The 12364-nt window shown below is 51.4% G+C and overlaps 1 protein-coding gene across 2 annotated transcripts in view; it reads right to left on the minus strand.

The window, feature by feature from the left end:
- Positions 1 to 6188: 6188 nt before the first annotated feature.
- Positions 6189 to 12364, minus strand: part of RGS10 (regulator of G protein signaling 10) — a 41673-nt gene continuing 35497 nt past the window's right edge. For both annotated transcript variants that reach the window (XM_043597689.1, XM_043597690.1), the window contains exon 5: positions 6189 to 6654. In XM_043597689.1, coding sequence (XP_043453624.1) covers positions 6508 to 6654 — 147 coding nt within the window. In that variant the 3' untranslated portion in view covers positions 6189 to 6507. The remainder of the gene's footprint in view (positions 6655 to 12364) is intronic.

The raw sequence follows: 12364 nt of genomic DNA on the forward strand, positions 1-12364 counted from the left end.
CAGCAGGGTCAAACTTCCTGGGGGACCAGGGTCTTCCCTCTACCATCACCAGGATCTGTGAACACAGATATTCACCAAGCAGCCTGCAACACTATATCTCTTCCCCCTTCTTCTTAGGAGGGTTTGGGGGGGTGGGGGCGGCTTGTGGACCAAAAGCCACATATTTGCAAAGGCATCCTTCCTCTGGAGACCGAGAAGCAGCAGATTCTTTTCCTGGGAACATCTCTATCAAGCAGACATCTGTTACTCTTAGGCGATCTGTATGCCATAACAGTTTAAAAAGCAGAGTTTAAATGCTTAAATAAGAAGAAAACAGTTTGCCCGTGTTGCAAAACAGCATATAAACTGTACTGGAATTAGCACAAGGGAAACATTTATCTTCCCTAGATAATCTTGAAACTGGACTTTTTTGGAGGATGGTGTATAATTATGTTTACTGGCACAGAAAGATGGTCATGATACATTGCTAAAGGAAAAAAAAAACTGGTTGTAAACACAAAACCAGTCTATTTAAAGGAGCATTTTGACTCTACCTCCCCAGCTGGGGTGAAGCCCCCTCTGCATGTCCTAGAGAAGAAAAGAAAGAACGGGTCAGGAATGGCTGGACGGTGGCCTTTTCCCTGGGAGAACCGAGAAGAAACTCTATTTTCTAGTTGGAATGGCCAAAGATTTCCCTGAGCTGAAATCTGGCCCCACTCGGTAGAGCGAAAGGTGGTGCCCTGTGGGGTCTGAAAGACCTGTGTTCTAATCTTGCCAAGGCCAGCCGTGAACTGTGGCCACCTGGTACAGGATGGGTTCCTCTGCAGATCATTTCCGGAGGGATCCCGGGGAAGTGCGCCACTGTCTGCAGTGGGCCTCACATAAGCCCAACATGTGGGAGACACTCAGGGAATGGTAGGTCTCTCCTGTCCCTCCCGATTCTGCGTTTTTATGACAATCACAAGCGTTGGCCATTGGCAAGGGGCAACAGCAAGGTGCCAGACTATGCATGAAATCAACCAAAATTCAAGACATTGACCCATTTGGCATTCATGCGCTCACACTGGAAACTTTTACAGAGGGCCTGCTGTGAGGCTGCTCCGGGCCAGGCACTCCGGGAACACAGTGAAACACGCCGGGTCCTGGTCCTTGGGGACAGGGGGACACACGTGGGCAACAGATGAACAGTCGTGTGCCAGGGCTCTCCAGGGACCAGGAATGGACCTAAGGTGGAGGGGGGGGGGGGGGCTGCTTAGCGAGGTCCCGGGAAAGACCTCTCCCGGGAGCTAAATGTGGCCCGAGACCAGGGAAGGAGCCATCCACACCAAGGTCAACGCGTGAGAGGCTGTGGAAAGCAGCGTGTGTGCCCTGCTCGCAAATCCGAACCAAGTCCTGGAACGGAGATCCTCGGAGGGGCAGAAAGTGAGGTGGGGCTGGGCTCGAATGTTTATTCTGAGGGCAAGGAGAGGCACGGCGGGGGCTTATGCACGTGAGCAGCACTGACACGGGGAGGTCTGTGCTTCTACAGGATGAATGGTGACACGGTGATGGGCAGGGGAGTGCAGTGAAGAGGTCGGACCATCGGGGAGGCTGGTGTGGGGACTGGAGATGAAGAAGGCAGTGTGGCTGGGCCCCGGGCTGTAGAGATGAGGGGGCGTGGGCACCTTCGTGCTAGCTTTTGGAGAAAATCTAGAGAACCAACTGATGAATCAGACAGAGAAGTGCAGGAAGGGGGAGGCGCTTAGGCCACTGCCAGGTGCCCCACTCGGTGGTTTTGTGGGAATTGGCAAAGCTCCCCCCCGCATCTCCAGACGGATGCAGCACCGTGAACACCCTCCACCCAAGCACCCAGGGAGGGCACGACCCGAAAGCCCCTCACTCATAGGCCCCAGGAGGGTGCCCCCCACCCCAGGTTTGTGCTCAAGCAACTTTGGACTTGCAAAACTTGCAAAACCTATGGGAATCCGAGCAGAGCCCAGCTTCTCTGCCCAGGGTTTGGGAACCATTTGGGCAGCTGTCTCTCCCCCTCTGCCCGGGCGCCAGCCCCTCTTACTGTGCCCGCTGCCTTGTGTGCAACTAACCTTGAGAAGAAACACAAATTTTAAAAAACCCGGACGCTAATGGTATCACAAGCCCATTTAGCACTTAAATAAATGCAAGTTCTAGAACACGTGCAAATGAAGGTAAATAATGAGAGAATGCGGGTCGTGACCGCCTGCGTAGCAGTTTACAAAGCTTGTAAACAAAGCGCGCTCCCAAATTCAGAGCTGGGACCTGGCAGTTGGTGCCAATTCATCAGGCCCCGACTCTGTCACACAGGAAGGGACATGTGTCCCCGTGAGCAAAACCACAAGGGGAAACTGCACCAACTAATTCTTCATTTCCCAGAATTCACCTGACACTGAGGGAAAGCTTACGCTCACAAGGACAGAGCAACCGTTCTCATGTTTCTGAAAGAGATCATTTCACCGGCGTGAACATAACACTGGATGTCCTGATATTTAGGGGAAAGACAAAACAACTGGGTTTGCAACCTTAAAAGATGAACACAAGCAGCCAATCACGTGCCAGTGGCCCTTCTCCAGTCACTTCCTTGTAGCGGGGTTTTTGGGAGAAGACTCCACCTCATCTCGTGACCAGCTGTTCCCTGAAGGCAGGGTTTGCGCCTCATTCTTTCCTCTCCTACGTTCCTGTGTCTCGTATTTGGTCTGGGGCATAGTGGGTGGTCATTAAGTCTCTGTCCAGGCACAGGGTGGGCCTGAAAGGGAGCTGGGGGCAGGGAGCATGTGCCTGTTTGAGTCACGTCATTGGCTTTGGTTTTCCCATCTCTAAACTGGGAGACATACCTGTTCCCCCACTTTTTAAGCTTTCGTGATGAAGCAGTGGGAAAGACGCAAAGCCCCCGCCCCCCGCCCCCACCCCTGCCTGAGAGGGAGAGCTGCCATTCAGAAGGCAGGGTAGGCAGGACGGGGTGCGGGGGACACACAGACCACGGTCTACTCTTAGAAAGCCACATAGGTCAGGGGCAAGTGGGTGGCTCAGTCAGTTAAGCGTCTAACTCGTGATTTTGGCTCATGTTCTCATGGTTCGTGAGATCGAACCCCGCATTGGGCTCTGCACTGACAGTGTGGAGCATACTTGGGATTCCTTCTCTCTCTCTCTTCCCCTCCCTCTCCTTCTCTCTTTTCTCTCTCTCAAAATAAACGTTAACAACAAAAAAAGAAAGAAAAGAAAGAAAGAAGGAAAAGGAAGGGAAGGGAAGGAGAAAGAAAAGAAAAGGGAGGAAAGAAAGGAAGGAAGGAAAGAGAGAGAGAAAAGAAAGAAAAGAATGGAAAGAAGGAAGGGAGGAAGGAAGGGAGAAAGAAAGAAAGAAAGAAAGAAAGAAAGAAAGAAAGAAAGAAAAAGAAAGACAGCCAGGCAGGTTGGAGAGTGGATCTGAAGTATCTCATTAAGGCCCAAGAAGTCACCGAGACAATGCTCTCTGCACAAGGGAAGTAGAGTTCGGGGCCCAAACCATGGAGTGACCAGAGAATACGTGAGTGGCCTGTCATAGGCAACAAGGAGTGACGGGTCCTACAGCCAACTGGAGGGGACTCTCATGCTCTGCCTCAGGCATTTGCATTGGAAGATTTAAAACACGTGCCCCATCAGACACATCTATGGCCTGCAGGTTGAGAGTTTGAGACCCCACAGACTATTGTGTTAAGCATGGGTTTGTTTTGTTCTGATGTCTTGACATCCAGGGCCCTGCTGGCCCCGGAGGGATGTCCTTCCCAGGGCTCACCAATTCCTAGACCTAGCAACCAACCGGGGCTAACTCACCAACCCAGAGCTCATACGCCAACCACCTCCTTTATCAGGTTGTCACAGGGCTCTCACACTCTGGGCCACCTGCCCTCATCACCTAGGCCCAGGTACCAGGCAGCTAGGGACAGCCCCTGGGCCCCAGAGCCTGCGGGGGTTATTCAAACTGGCCAATCCCATGCCTGCTTACCTTGCTTTGCTTTTCCCAAGGAAACCATAGTAAGTGCCCCGGTCCACAGTTTCCACTTTCTCCCTCTGTCTCCTGACTGGCCCCCGGTGGTTCTCCACGTCACCCTGGCCTGCCCCAGCTCTTAGGACCTGAAACAAACTCTGCAGTGTCCATCATCTCCTGATCTCCTCCCCATACCTGGATAACAACAAAACCTACATTTTATAACGCTTGTGAATGCCACGAGAGCACGAATCCTCGTGGCTACTCTATTCCCCCCACCCCAGCCTCATTGAATCTTGGCATCTAACACAGTCCCTAGCACGTTGCAGACACGGTTGAAATACTCATCAACAAATGGAGGGATGGTCAGATAGACGGGGTGAGAGTGAAAGCTGGACAGAAGCATCTTTCTGGCTACCTGGTTTCCCCGGAAGTTCCGGCTCGCTTGTGCAGGGGCTTCAGGAAGCTGAATGCTGTATGCGCCTCAGTTTTGCAGCTGGCAGAGACGCGGGCAGCCGGGCAGGAGCAAAGCCAGAGGAAGTGGCGTGAGTTCATGCTGGTAGGAGTGATCTGTGGTTAAACGTACGTGGCTCACATCCCACTGGCGCTCAGTTTTCCGGGCAACTCCTACGTGATAGGCTTTTCTTTTGGTAGATAATCTTCTGGCTAACTCGAGCTGTTTCCTTTAGTCAAGCACTTACAAAGAGACCACCACTCTTAAGGGGTTCTGAACCCAGTGGTAAAAGGGTAAAAAACCAGAAAGAGGGTTCCCAGCCCACCTGCAGTGCCTAGGACCAGCTCTGAAGGGAGCACCGAGCTGGTTGCTCAGCTCTCTGATGCTCCCCAATTACCTTACATCAGCAACGGTGGGGTGGGGTGGGCTCGCGTCCCTGCACCTTTCTGGTTAAGAAACTGCTCGTTGAGGATGGCCTGTCCCTTGGGTGTCTATCTCAGTGTCACTACCTCGTCCCAGGCAGAGAGAAGGCCTGTCTGGGATGTCCCGGGGAAGGCAGAGAACCCCATGTAAGGGGATCAAGCATTTGCTGTTTCTGATGAATGCTGAATGCTCGGACTTCGTTCTCAGCAGTGAATGACTCCCTGAAGGCATCCCTTCCCGGGCCTGAGATGGAAGGACAGGAAACTTTCCAACCACAGTGAATGGACAATGATATGAGGGAATCTGGGGAAGAGCAGAGAGGTCACACTAGGGGAGGGTCACCATTGCAAACTGGTTCAATCAGAAGAGAACCAGTCTATGTCTATTATCCCAGGCAACTGCTAAACTGACTTCCCTTCTCTCTCAAAAGTTTCCTGGTTTGCTTAATAAACTACACAGCCACCCTCGACATCAGGGAATTTTGCAAATGGAAAAGTCTGAGTCGGAAAGCTCACAAGTAACAGTGTCTGGTCGCTCTGTTTGTACAAACATGAGTTTAAGGTTTGGCAAACATGCTGGAGAGGCCTGACAGCAGCAGATGGCGGGAGCAAGTAGCAGAAGGGAACTGTGTCTGACCTTGGGCTTTGTGGGCTCTGCTTGCAAAAGCGGGGGGGGGGGGGGGGGGGGCGGGGAGGGGAACCTGGGCTCACTGGGACAACCCCAGCCAAGCAAGATTTCACTCAAGCTTCTCTACCCAAGAAGAAATTTTAAAAGAGGACTTCTTTCCTCTCGTTGAAGTGTCAAGCCCAGAGTCAACAAGTCCAGCAAGAGGGTAGGCACAGAGAAGCAAGGGTTCCAATGTGTCCTCACATGGGCTATGGGAGAACAGAATATCCGTATCCCACCAACTCCATCATCGGCACGGGCCACGGGCCACGAGCCCATTCAACACCACCTTGTGGTGTCACGGGGACCCTGAACAATTTCCCATTTGTCTTTCTTCCTGGTCGAGATCTTGTTTCTGTCAAGATGAACTATTTACCTGTGTGGCATGAAATGTCACGGATTATAGGCAAAACCGGGACAAATCTCCACACAAGGAGCAAGAACCCTCTGAGGATGCTCACATACAGCTCCCCAAATCTGTATAGGCTGTCAGTGATGAATTTTCTTTTCCCAGCACTGAACTCGTTCCCGAGAAGTATTTAACCACAAAGGTAGCTGACCACCAACACCCCCGGGGGCCTGAGTTTGTCAGATCAATTCCTTCTTGAGATGATTTGCCCAAATGAATCTGTGGACATGCATGACCCTTCCCACAGAGGCCGGGCAATGACTTAAAATGTAAGAGGTGGCTCTAAGTTCACCTGGTGGCCTCGCAGGACGTTTAATCAAAATGCTCAAGGTGTCCGGTGTTCAAGGATTCTTCTGCGTGTGTGTGTGTGTGTGTGTGTGTGTGTATGTGAACTAAAACTTCAAAGCTATTTGTTTTTTTATGTAAGATTAGCCATCATGCAAAACTTACTGGTCAAGCAGTTAATAAAATACACATATCCCACGGAAGGGTTTTGCGCATTTCAGTCCTTACAGATAACAAAGCAATTATAAACCCTGCATGGTCCTGAGAGCAAGTTCCTTCGCTTCTGAAAGCCAGTCCTGCCAGCTCTTTGGGGACTCATGTGTTATAAATTCTCGAAGCCCTTTTAGCTGCAGTTTGGGCATCAGGTGGATCTTCTTCCTCTTCCTCGGTTCGCTTGTGTTTTAAAAACAAGTCAGACTTCAAGAAGCGGCTGTAGCTGTCATACTTCATGAGGTTGAAGATCTAAGGGGAAAATGAAAAAGAGTCTAAAGGAGGAGGCTAATCGGGCCGCGAATCATCCTATCAAGTGTTTATTTCGTACCTATCGGGTGCCAAAGAAGACACATTCGTACAAGACGCACAAAGCAAGTGAGTCGTGTCCTAGACCAGGAGGATTTCCGGGGTGGTTTCGGTCATTTTCAAATAGTCTCAATGGACGCTTAAATAACCACACGAACAAATCTACCCTTATTTTCCACGGAAGTGTAAATGCACACAGCATTGACTCACACCCTTGTAGCAGGAGGTCCGTTAAGAACTTCCTCTTTATTTGGATAGGTAACACAGGGATGCCTTTTTCCAGAAACCTGAGATGGCAGAGCACCAACCATTTCTGTAGAGACGGTCATATTGTAAAGGCCGCTGTCCTGTCAGATGATGCCAATATGGCAAGACCCCCAGAAGTCTGGAATCCAGGATCTCAAACAAACCTATTATTGTGCCAAGAAGCAAAATGGGGCTTGTTTAATGCAAGCAGGGGAGTGAAACCACAGCCCTAGCAAGGAGAGGCTCTGGGAACAGGCTCTAATTTAAAAAAGCAACAGCTGGCTGCAGCCTGCAGCCACCTGCACACTCACACAGGCCCAGGAGCCTGTCTCTGGAAAAGAAACAACTCTCAGGACCCCTGATAGAGCCTAAGTCCTCGGATTAGAGTGCTGCCTCCTGCACCCCAGGGCAGAAAGTTGCCCCCTCTTCTTAGCCACGGCCCCTACTTCTGGTATCCCCTCTCCCACCCTCCCACCTGATCTTTCCCCATCCTCCACCCTTGCCCTACAAAAAACGGTGGGGAAGAGAGAAGCAAACACAAAAGCATTTTCCGGCTGTCGAGGAGTACAGTCTCTTCAGAAATCTCCCTCATCATCTCTCTCTCAAACCTTTCAACCGAATTTTCGGGACATTCTGCCGATGAAAAATCCACACCACGTACCCTGGTGTCTTCACTGACTGCACTACCATGGGCTCAACAAGTGGAAAGTTCCAGAGGCGTCTAGAATGTCACTCACTGCCAGGCGGGGTTATAAAGTGGGTGGTAAAACCCTGACATCTTTTAAATTCGACCTCCCCCAACACACACACACACACACACACACACACGAACTATTTTGAAAACTAAATGTCTGATGGAGTCTCGGGACTCAGAACATCTGCCTGGAGATGGGAGAACTGGACCCTTCCACCTTTACACGTTCATCTTCCCAAGATGGCTTCGCTCACAGGAGAAGCGCCTAAATCATTTTTGCTATCCTCAGAGGCCACAACTCGGGCAAGATTTAGGACTTTGTGTTTTCCCGAAACTCTTGCACTATTGCCTGCCCTTCCCTGGGTGTCCCCTCTGGTCTTGCCTCGGATCTGCAGCTGTTGAGGAAGAGCACACCTCCCGTAGGTCCCCACCTGATGCCTCTCCATAGCCGTCACCTATTTTAGAGCAATCTTGCAACCCTGGACTGATTTTGCCAAGGTTTGGAGAAATTACTCGTTTTAAAACAACAACGACAACAAAATAGCTCCCAGAAAACATAAAAATCATAGCCAAGGGCAAGGCAGGGGATGAGGAATGCCGCTATCTATTCGTGGCCTCTCACAAAGGCGCCAAGCAGGTGTTACCATCCCTCACCACCTGCATTATTCAGCTTTTCCAGGCACGGAGCTCCCAGAGGGAACCCTGTCATGCCCACCTTGCTGGAATTCTGGAATGAGGCTCAGAGTGACTAGCGAGAACCCCTTCGTGAGTACCCCTCCTGGCACCCAGCCCTGCACCCCCTCCCACACCAGGTCCGCGGCAGATGGGACCCACCACTGCCAGCAGGATGCGGTTCGACCCAAGTGTCTCGTCTGAAGTCTCTGCGTGTGGGAGGGGAGCATCCTGTTTGCCTGTCATGCCTCTGAGGCTCACACTTCAAAGAAGAGAAGAAAAAAGGCCAAGGCTGGAGGCACCCAGGGATGGAGGAGGCGGGGGCAGAGGGCAGGAGGTCGCTGCAGCTGAGGGGAGTGCTCAGCGGCTGGCAGGACTCAGCCTCCAGGAGAGGCCGCGGGCTCCTGGCACTCCACCGGTGCCCACAAGCTTGAGGGGAGGGGAGGCCGCAAACTATTTAACAGGAGCATAATGGCCACTCCCTGACATGGGCAGGTGTGAAATGCCCCTGAAGGCTCTCGGGTGAGGGCTTCCTCTGCCAAGAGCCTCCGCCTGCCTCCTGGTGCCGCTCCTGGTGCCGTAAAGTCACCAGGTGGCGGCTGCGGCCATCAGACCCTGGACGGGTTTGAAAAAGGAAAGGGACATCGCTCCCAATGACAACATTTTCCGGGCGTGTGAGCTGCCTAATGGTTCATCACTGCCACCGGCAAATGGGTCCCCTGGGCACTGGCCTAGGAGCGCATGGCAACAGGCTGCTCCCATCACAAGGCCCCCCATGGGAGGTGCTCAGTGAAAATAGCTTGGAGGACAGAGCAAGCACCTAAAAATCCCTTCCAGGGGCACCTGGGTGGCTCAGTCAGTGGAGCGTCTCTTGGTTTCATCTCAGGTCATGATCTCAAGGTCTTTGAGATCGAGCCCCACGTCGGGCTCCACATGGCACACAGAGCCTGCTTGGGACTCTCTCTGTCTCTCCCTCTGCCCCTCCCCTGCTCACACTCTCTCTGTCTCTCTCAAAATAAATAAATAAACGTTAAAAAAAAATCCTTCCCAAGAAAGCAGCCAAAAACAGTGTGCTCAGCTGCTGACCACAGGCCACAGCCTCATTTATCACAGGGCAAATGGCCATGACCGGGGCCCAGTAAATATTCGCCCCGTGCATGGACAGACAGCACCCAACGTGCAACCACAGAGGGCGGGCAAAATCGACCAGGGCGGTACCAACTCTGCCTGGAGCACCTTCCAACCAGCCCCAGGGAGCACGCAGAGTATTCTCTCATTTACTCCTCACAAGCCCCTAGGAGGACCTGACTGTAGAGAGAAGGAAAGAGGCCTCAGAGGTTCGGGCGTTGCCCCAGCGGTCAGGGTACCCATCTGCCGGGGCTGTGACGCAGACCGCGGGGCTGAAACAACAGAACTTTCTCTCCTCACGGTTCTGGAGGCCAGGAGTTTAGACGACTTCTCTAGATGGCCTCAACTTAATGATTTTTTGACTTCACACGCTGGGCAGTGGCCACCACAGCTTGCAGTCATGCCCGGGACCACGAGAGCCGACAGCTCCTATGCCGACAACCATCCTACAGCCGTGCAGCTGTCCTGTTTTCACTTTCGGCACAGTCTTCGATGCACAACATGTGATATCTAACACCGCATTGTAAAATAGGCTTTGTGTTCCATGACTTTGCCCAGCTGGCGGCTCCTGTAAGTGTTCAGAGCACGTTCAAGGGAGGCTGGGCCAAGCTACGAGGTTCGGTACGTTAGATGTACTAAATGCCATCTTCAACTTGCAACATTTTCAACTTACTGTCAGGAGGTACCTCCATATCGAGTCGAGGAAGATCTGTACACGGCCGTCTCTCCCCTGTGTCCCCACACAGTCTTCTCTCTGTGTGTGGCTGTGTCCTCGTCACCTCTTCTTAGAAGGACACCAGTCATATTGGATTAGGGCCCACCCAATGACCTCATTTCACATTAATTACCTCCCCATCATTAAACACAGTCACATTCTGAGGTACTGGGCTTAGGACTCCAACGTCGGATTCTGGAGGGGGCCGTAGCCCTTCACAGCCCAAGACAGACGTGGGGGATGCAAACGCTGGCCACCTCGATCTCCAGCCCGCACTCCTAACCACTAGGCTGTCCCGCCACTCACCTGGCAGACCAATAGGACAGTCACTGAAAATGAAGTCTGTAAAGAGTTAAACATGAAAAAAATGTAATAATATGTGAATGTTATGTGACCGAACACTGAATTTTAAAAATTCAATAAAACAAAACACAGTGACCCCAAATATGTTCTTCAAGAGTGAATTTGTGGGCGAGTGGGGGGCACATGGGTGGCTCTGTCAGTTAAGCATCCAACTTTGGCTCAGGTCACGTTCTCATGGTGCGTGAGTTCAAACCCCACGTCAGGCTCTCCGTCCTCAGCACAAAGCCCACTTCAGATCCTCTGTCTCCCTCTCTCTCTGCCTATCCCCAGCTCTCTCTCTCTCTCTCTCTGTCTCTGTCAAAAAATAAATAAACATTTTTTAAAAAAGAGTATTTGTGGGGGCACCTGACTGGCTCAGTCAGAAGAGCATGTGACTCTTAATCTCAGGGCTATGAGTCCAAGCCCTATGCTGGGCGTAGAGATTACTTTAAAAAAATTAAAAATGTTTAAAAAAAGACATGTATTTGTGTATATAAATGGGAAACAAATATCCCTAAAAGTCAGTGTGGTGGGTTGAATGGTGTACCCCCAAAGTGTACATCCACCTGGAACCTCAGAATGTGACCTTATTTGGAATAAGGTTAGTTGAGGATCTTGAGATGACATCATCATTCAAGGAGTGGTATCTTCATGAGAAGGAAGGACACCACAGAGGGACACAGAGGGAAGAGACCATAGGTCTGAAGACAGAAGCATAGATCTGAGTGATGCTGCTATAAGCCAGGAACACCAAGGAATGCTAGCCCCCGCCAGGAGGAGGCAGGAAAAGATTCCTCCGTAGAACCTTCCAGAGGGGCACAGCCTTGCCAACACCTTGATTTTGGATTTCTGACCTCCTGAACTTAGAAAATAGATTTCTGTTGTTTTAAGTGACTCAGTTCAAGACAGCTTGTTAAGATGGCCCTTGGAAACTAACAGTTGGCTTACTGATTTCAGCTCACTCCTACTTGAGCACGGAAAAGGAGATGGCCTGAGGTGTTCCAGAAGGTTCTACAAAACAAGGACTCTCAGATGGGGAGAACCGGCCTCACTGGGCCTTAACTGACAGCACACCTCAAGTTGTCTACAGGGAAGAGAAAGGAAGGTGGAGACAAATCGAGCAGGGGGTGGGGGGAGGGCTCCAGGTAGGCAGACGGCATCAGAGCAGAGCTGGACAGCAGACAGACGGTCCTTCTGAGAGACAGGCGGCCGATGAAGCAGAAAACTTGAGTTGGCAGCTAAACTGCATTCCGTCCTTTTTTTTTTTTTTTGGACAAGGCAGCTGTGGCTCAGCAGGTTTCAGGTTTTGGCTGCCCCACATCTGTAAGTGGCATGCCTGGACTGTAAACTATTTAGCGTTGTCGTCTTGGGATCCATTCCTGCAGGCGACTGGAGGTGGAACTCTCGGTGATAAAGGCAAGGGAGCCTTCCCACCCGTGGGCATCCTTGTACAAGGTCCAACTACACAGCCACGCCCCCCCCCTCCAGATCCCAGGGCGATGACTGATTAGGATTTGCCTTTCTGCAAGGGAAAATATCCACGCGGTGCTCCAACTGGAGGTTGTGCCGAATCTGCGGCTCCAGGAAAGGACACGCTCCCCGAGGCACCCTCATCTGTGCAGAAAATGGGACGCTTAACTAGGCTTGAAGGCTTCTCGGTGAAGATTACGTCCCTGTGTCGATTAAGTGGGTTTCAAGCCTAATCTTTTAACGCTTCTCAGACGATAGGAACATTAAAAGACCAAAACAAGCATCCTCCCTCCTTTTCAAACCGCTCTGCTGTCTTATTTCAAATGGGTCCTTTAATGCAGCAGAGAGTTTTAGTAATGAGTTTTCATGTTTGCTTCAGGAGCTGG

The sequence above is a fragment of the Prionailurus bengalensis genome, chromosome D2 (assembly GCF_016509475.1).
Source record: "Prionailurus bengalensis isolate Pbe53 chromosome D2, Fcat_Pben_1.1_paternal_pri, whole genome shotgun sequence".
Taxonomy (NCBI): domain Eukaryota; kingdom Metazoa; phylum Chordata; class Mammalia; order Carnivora; family Felidae; genus Prionailurus; species Prionailurus bengalensis.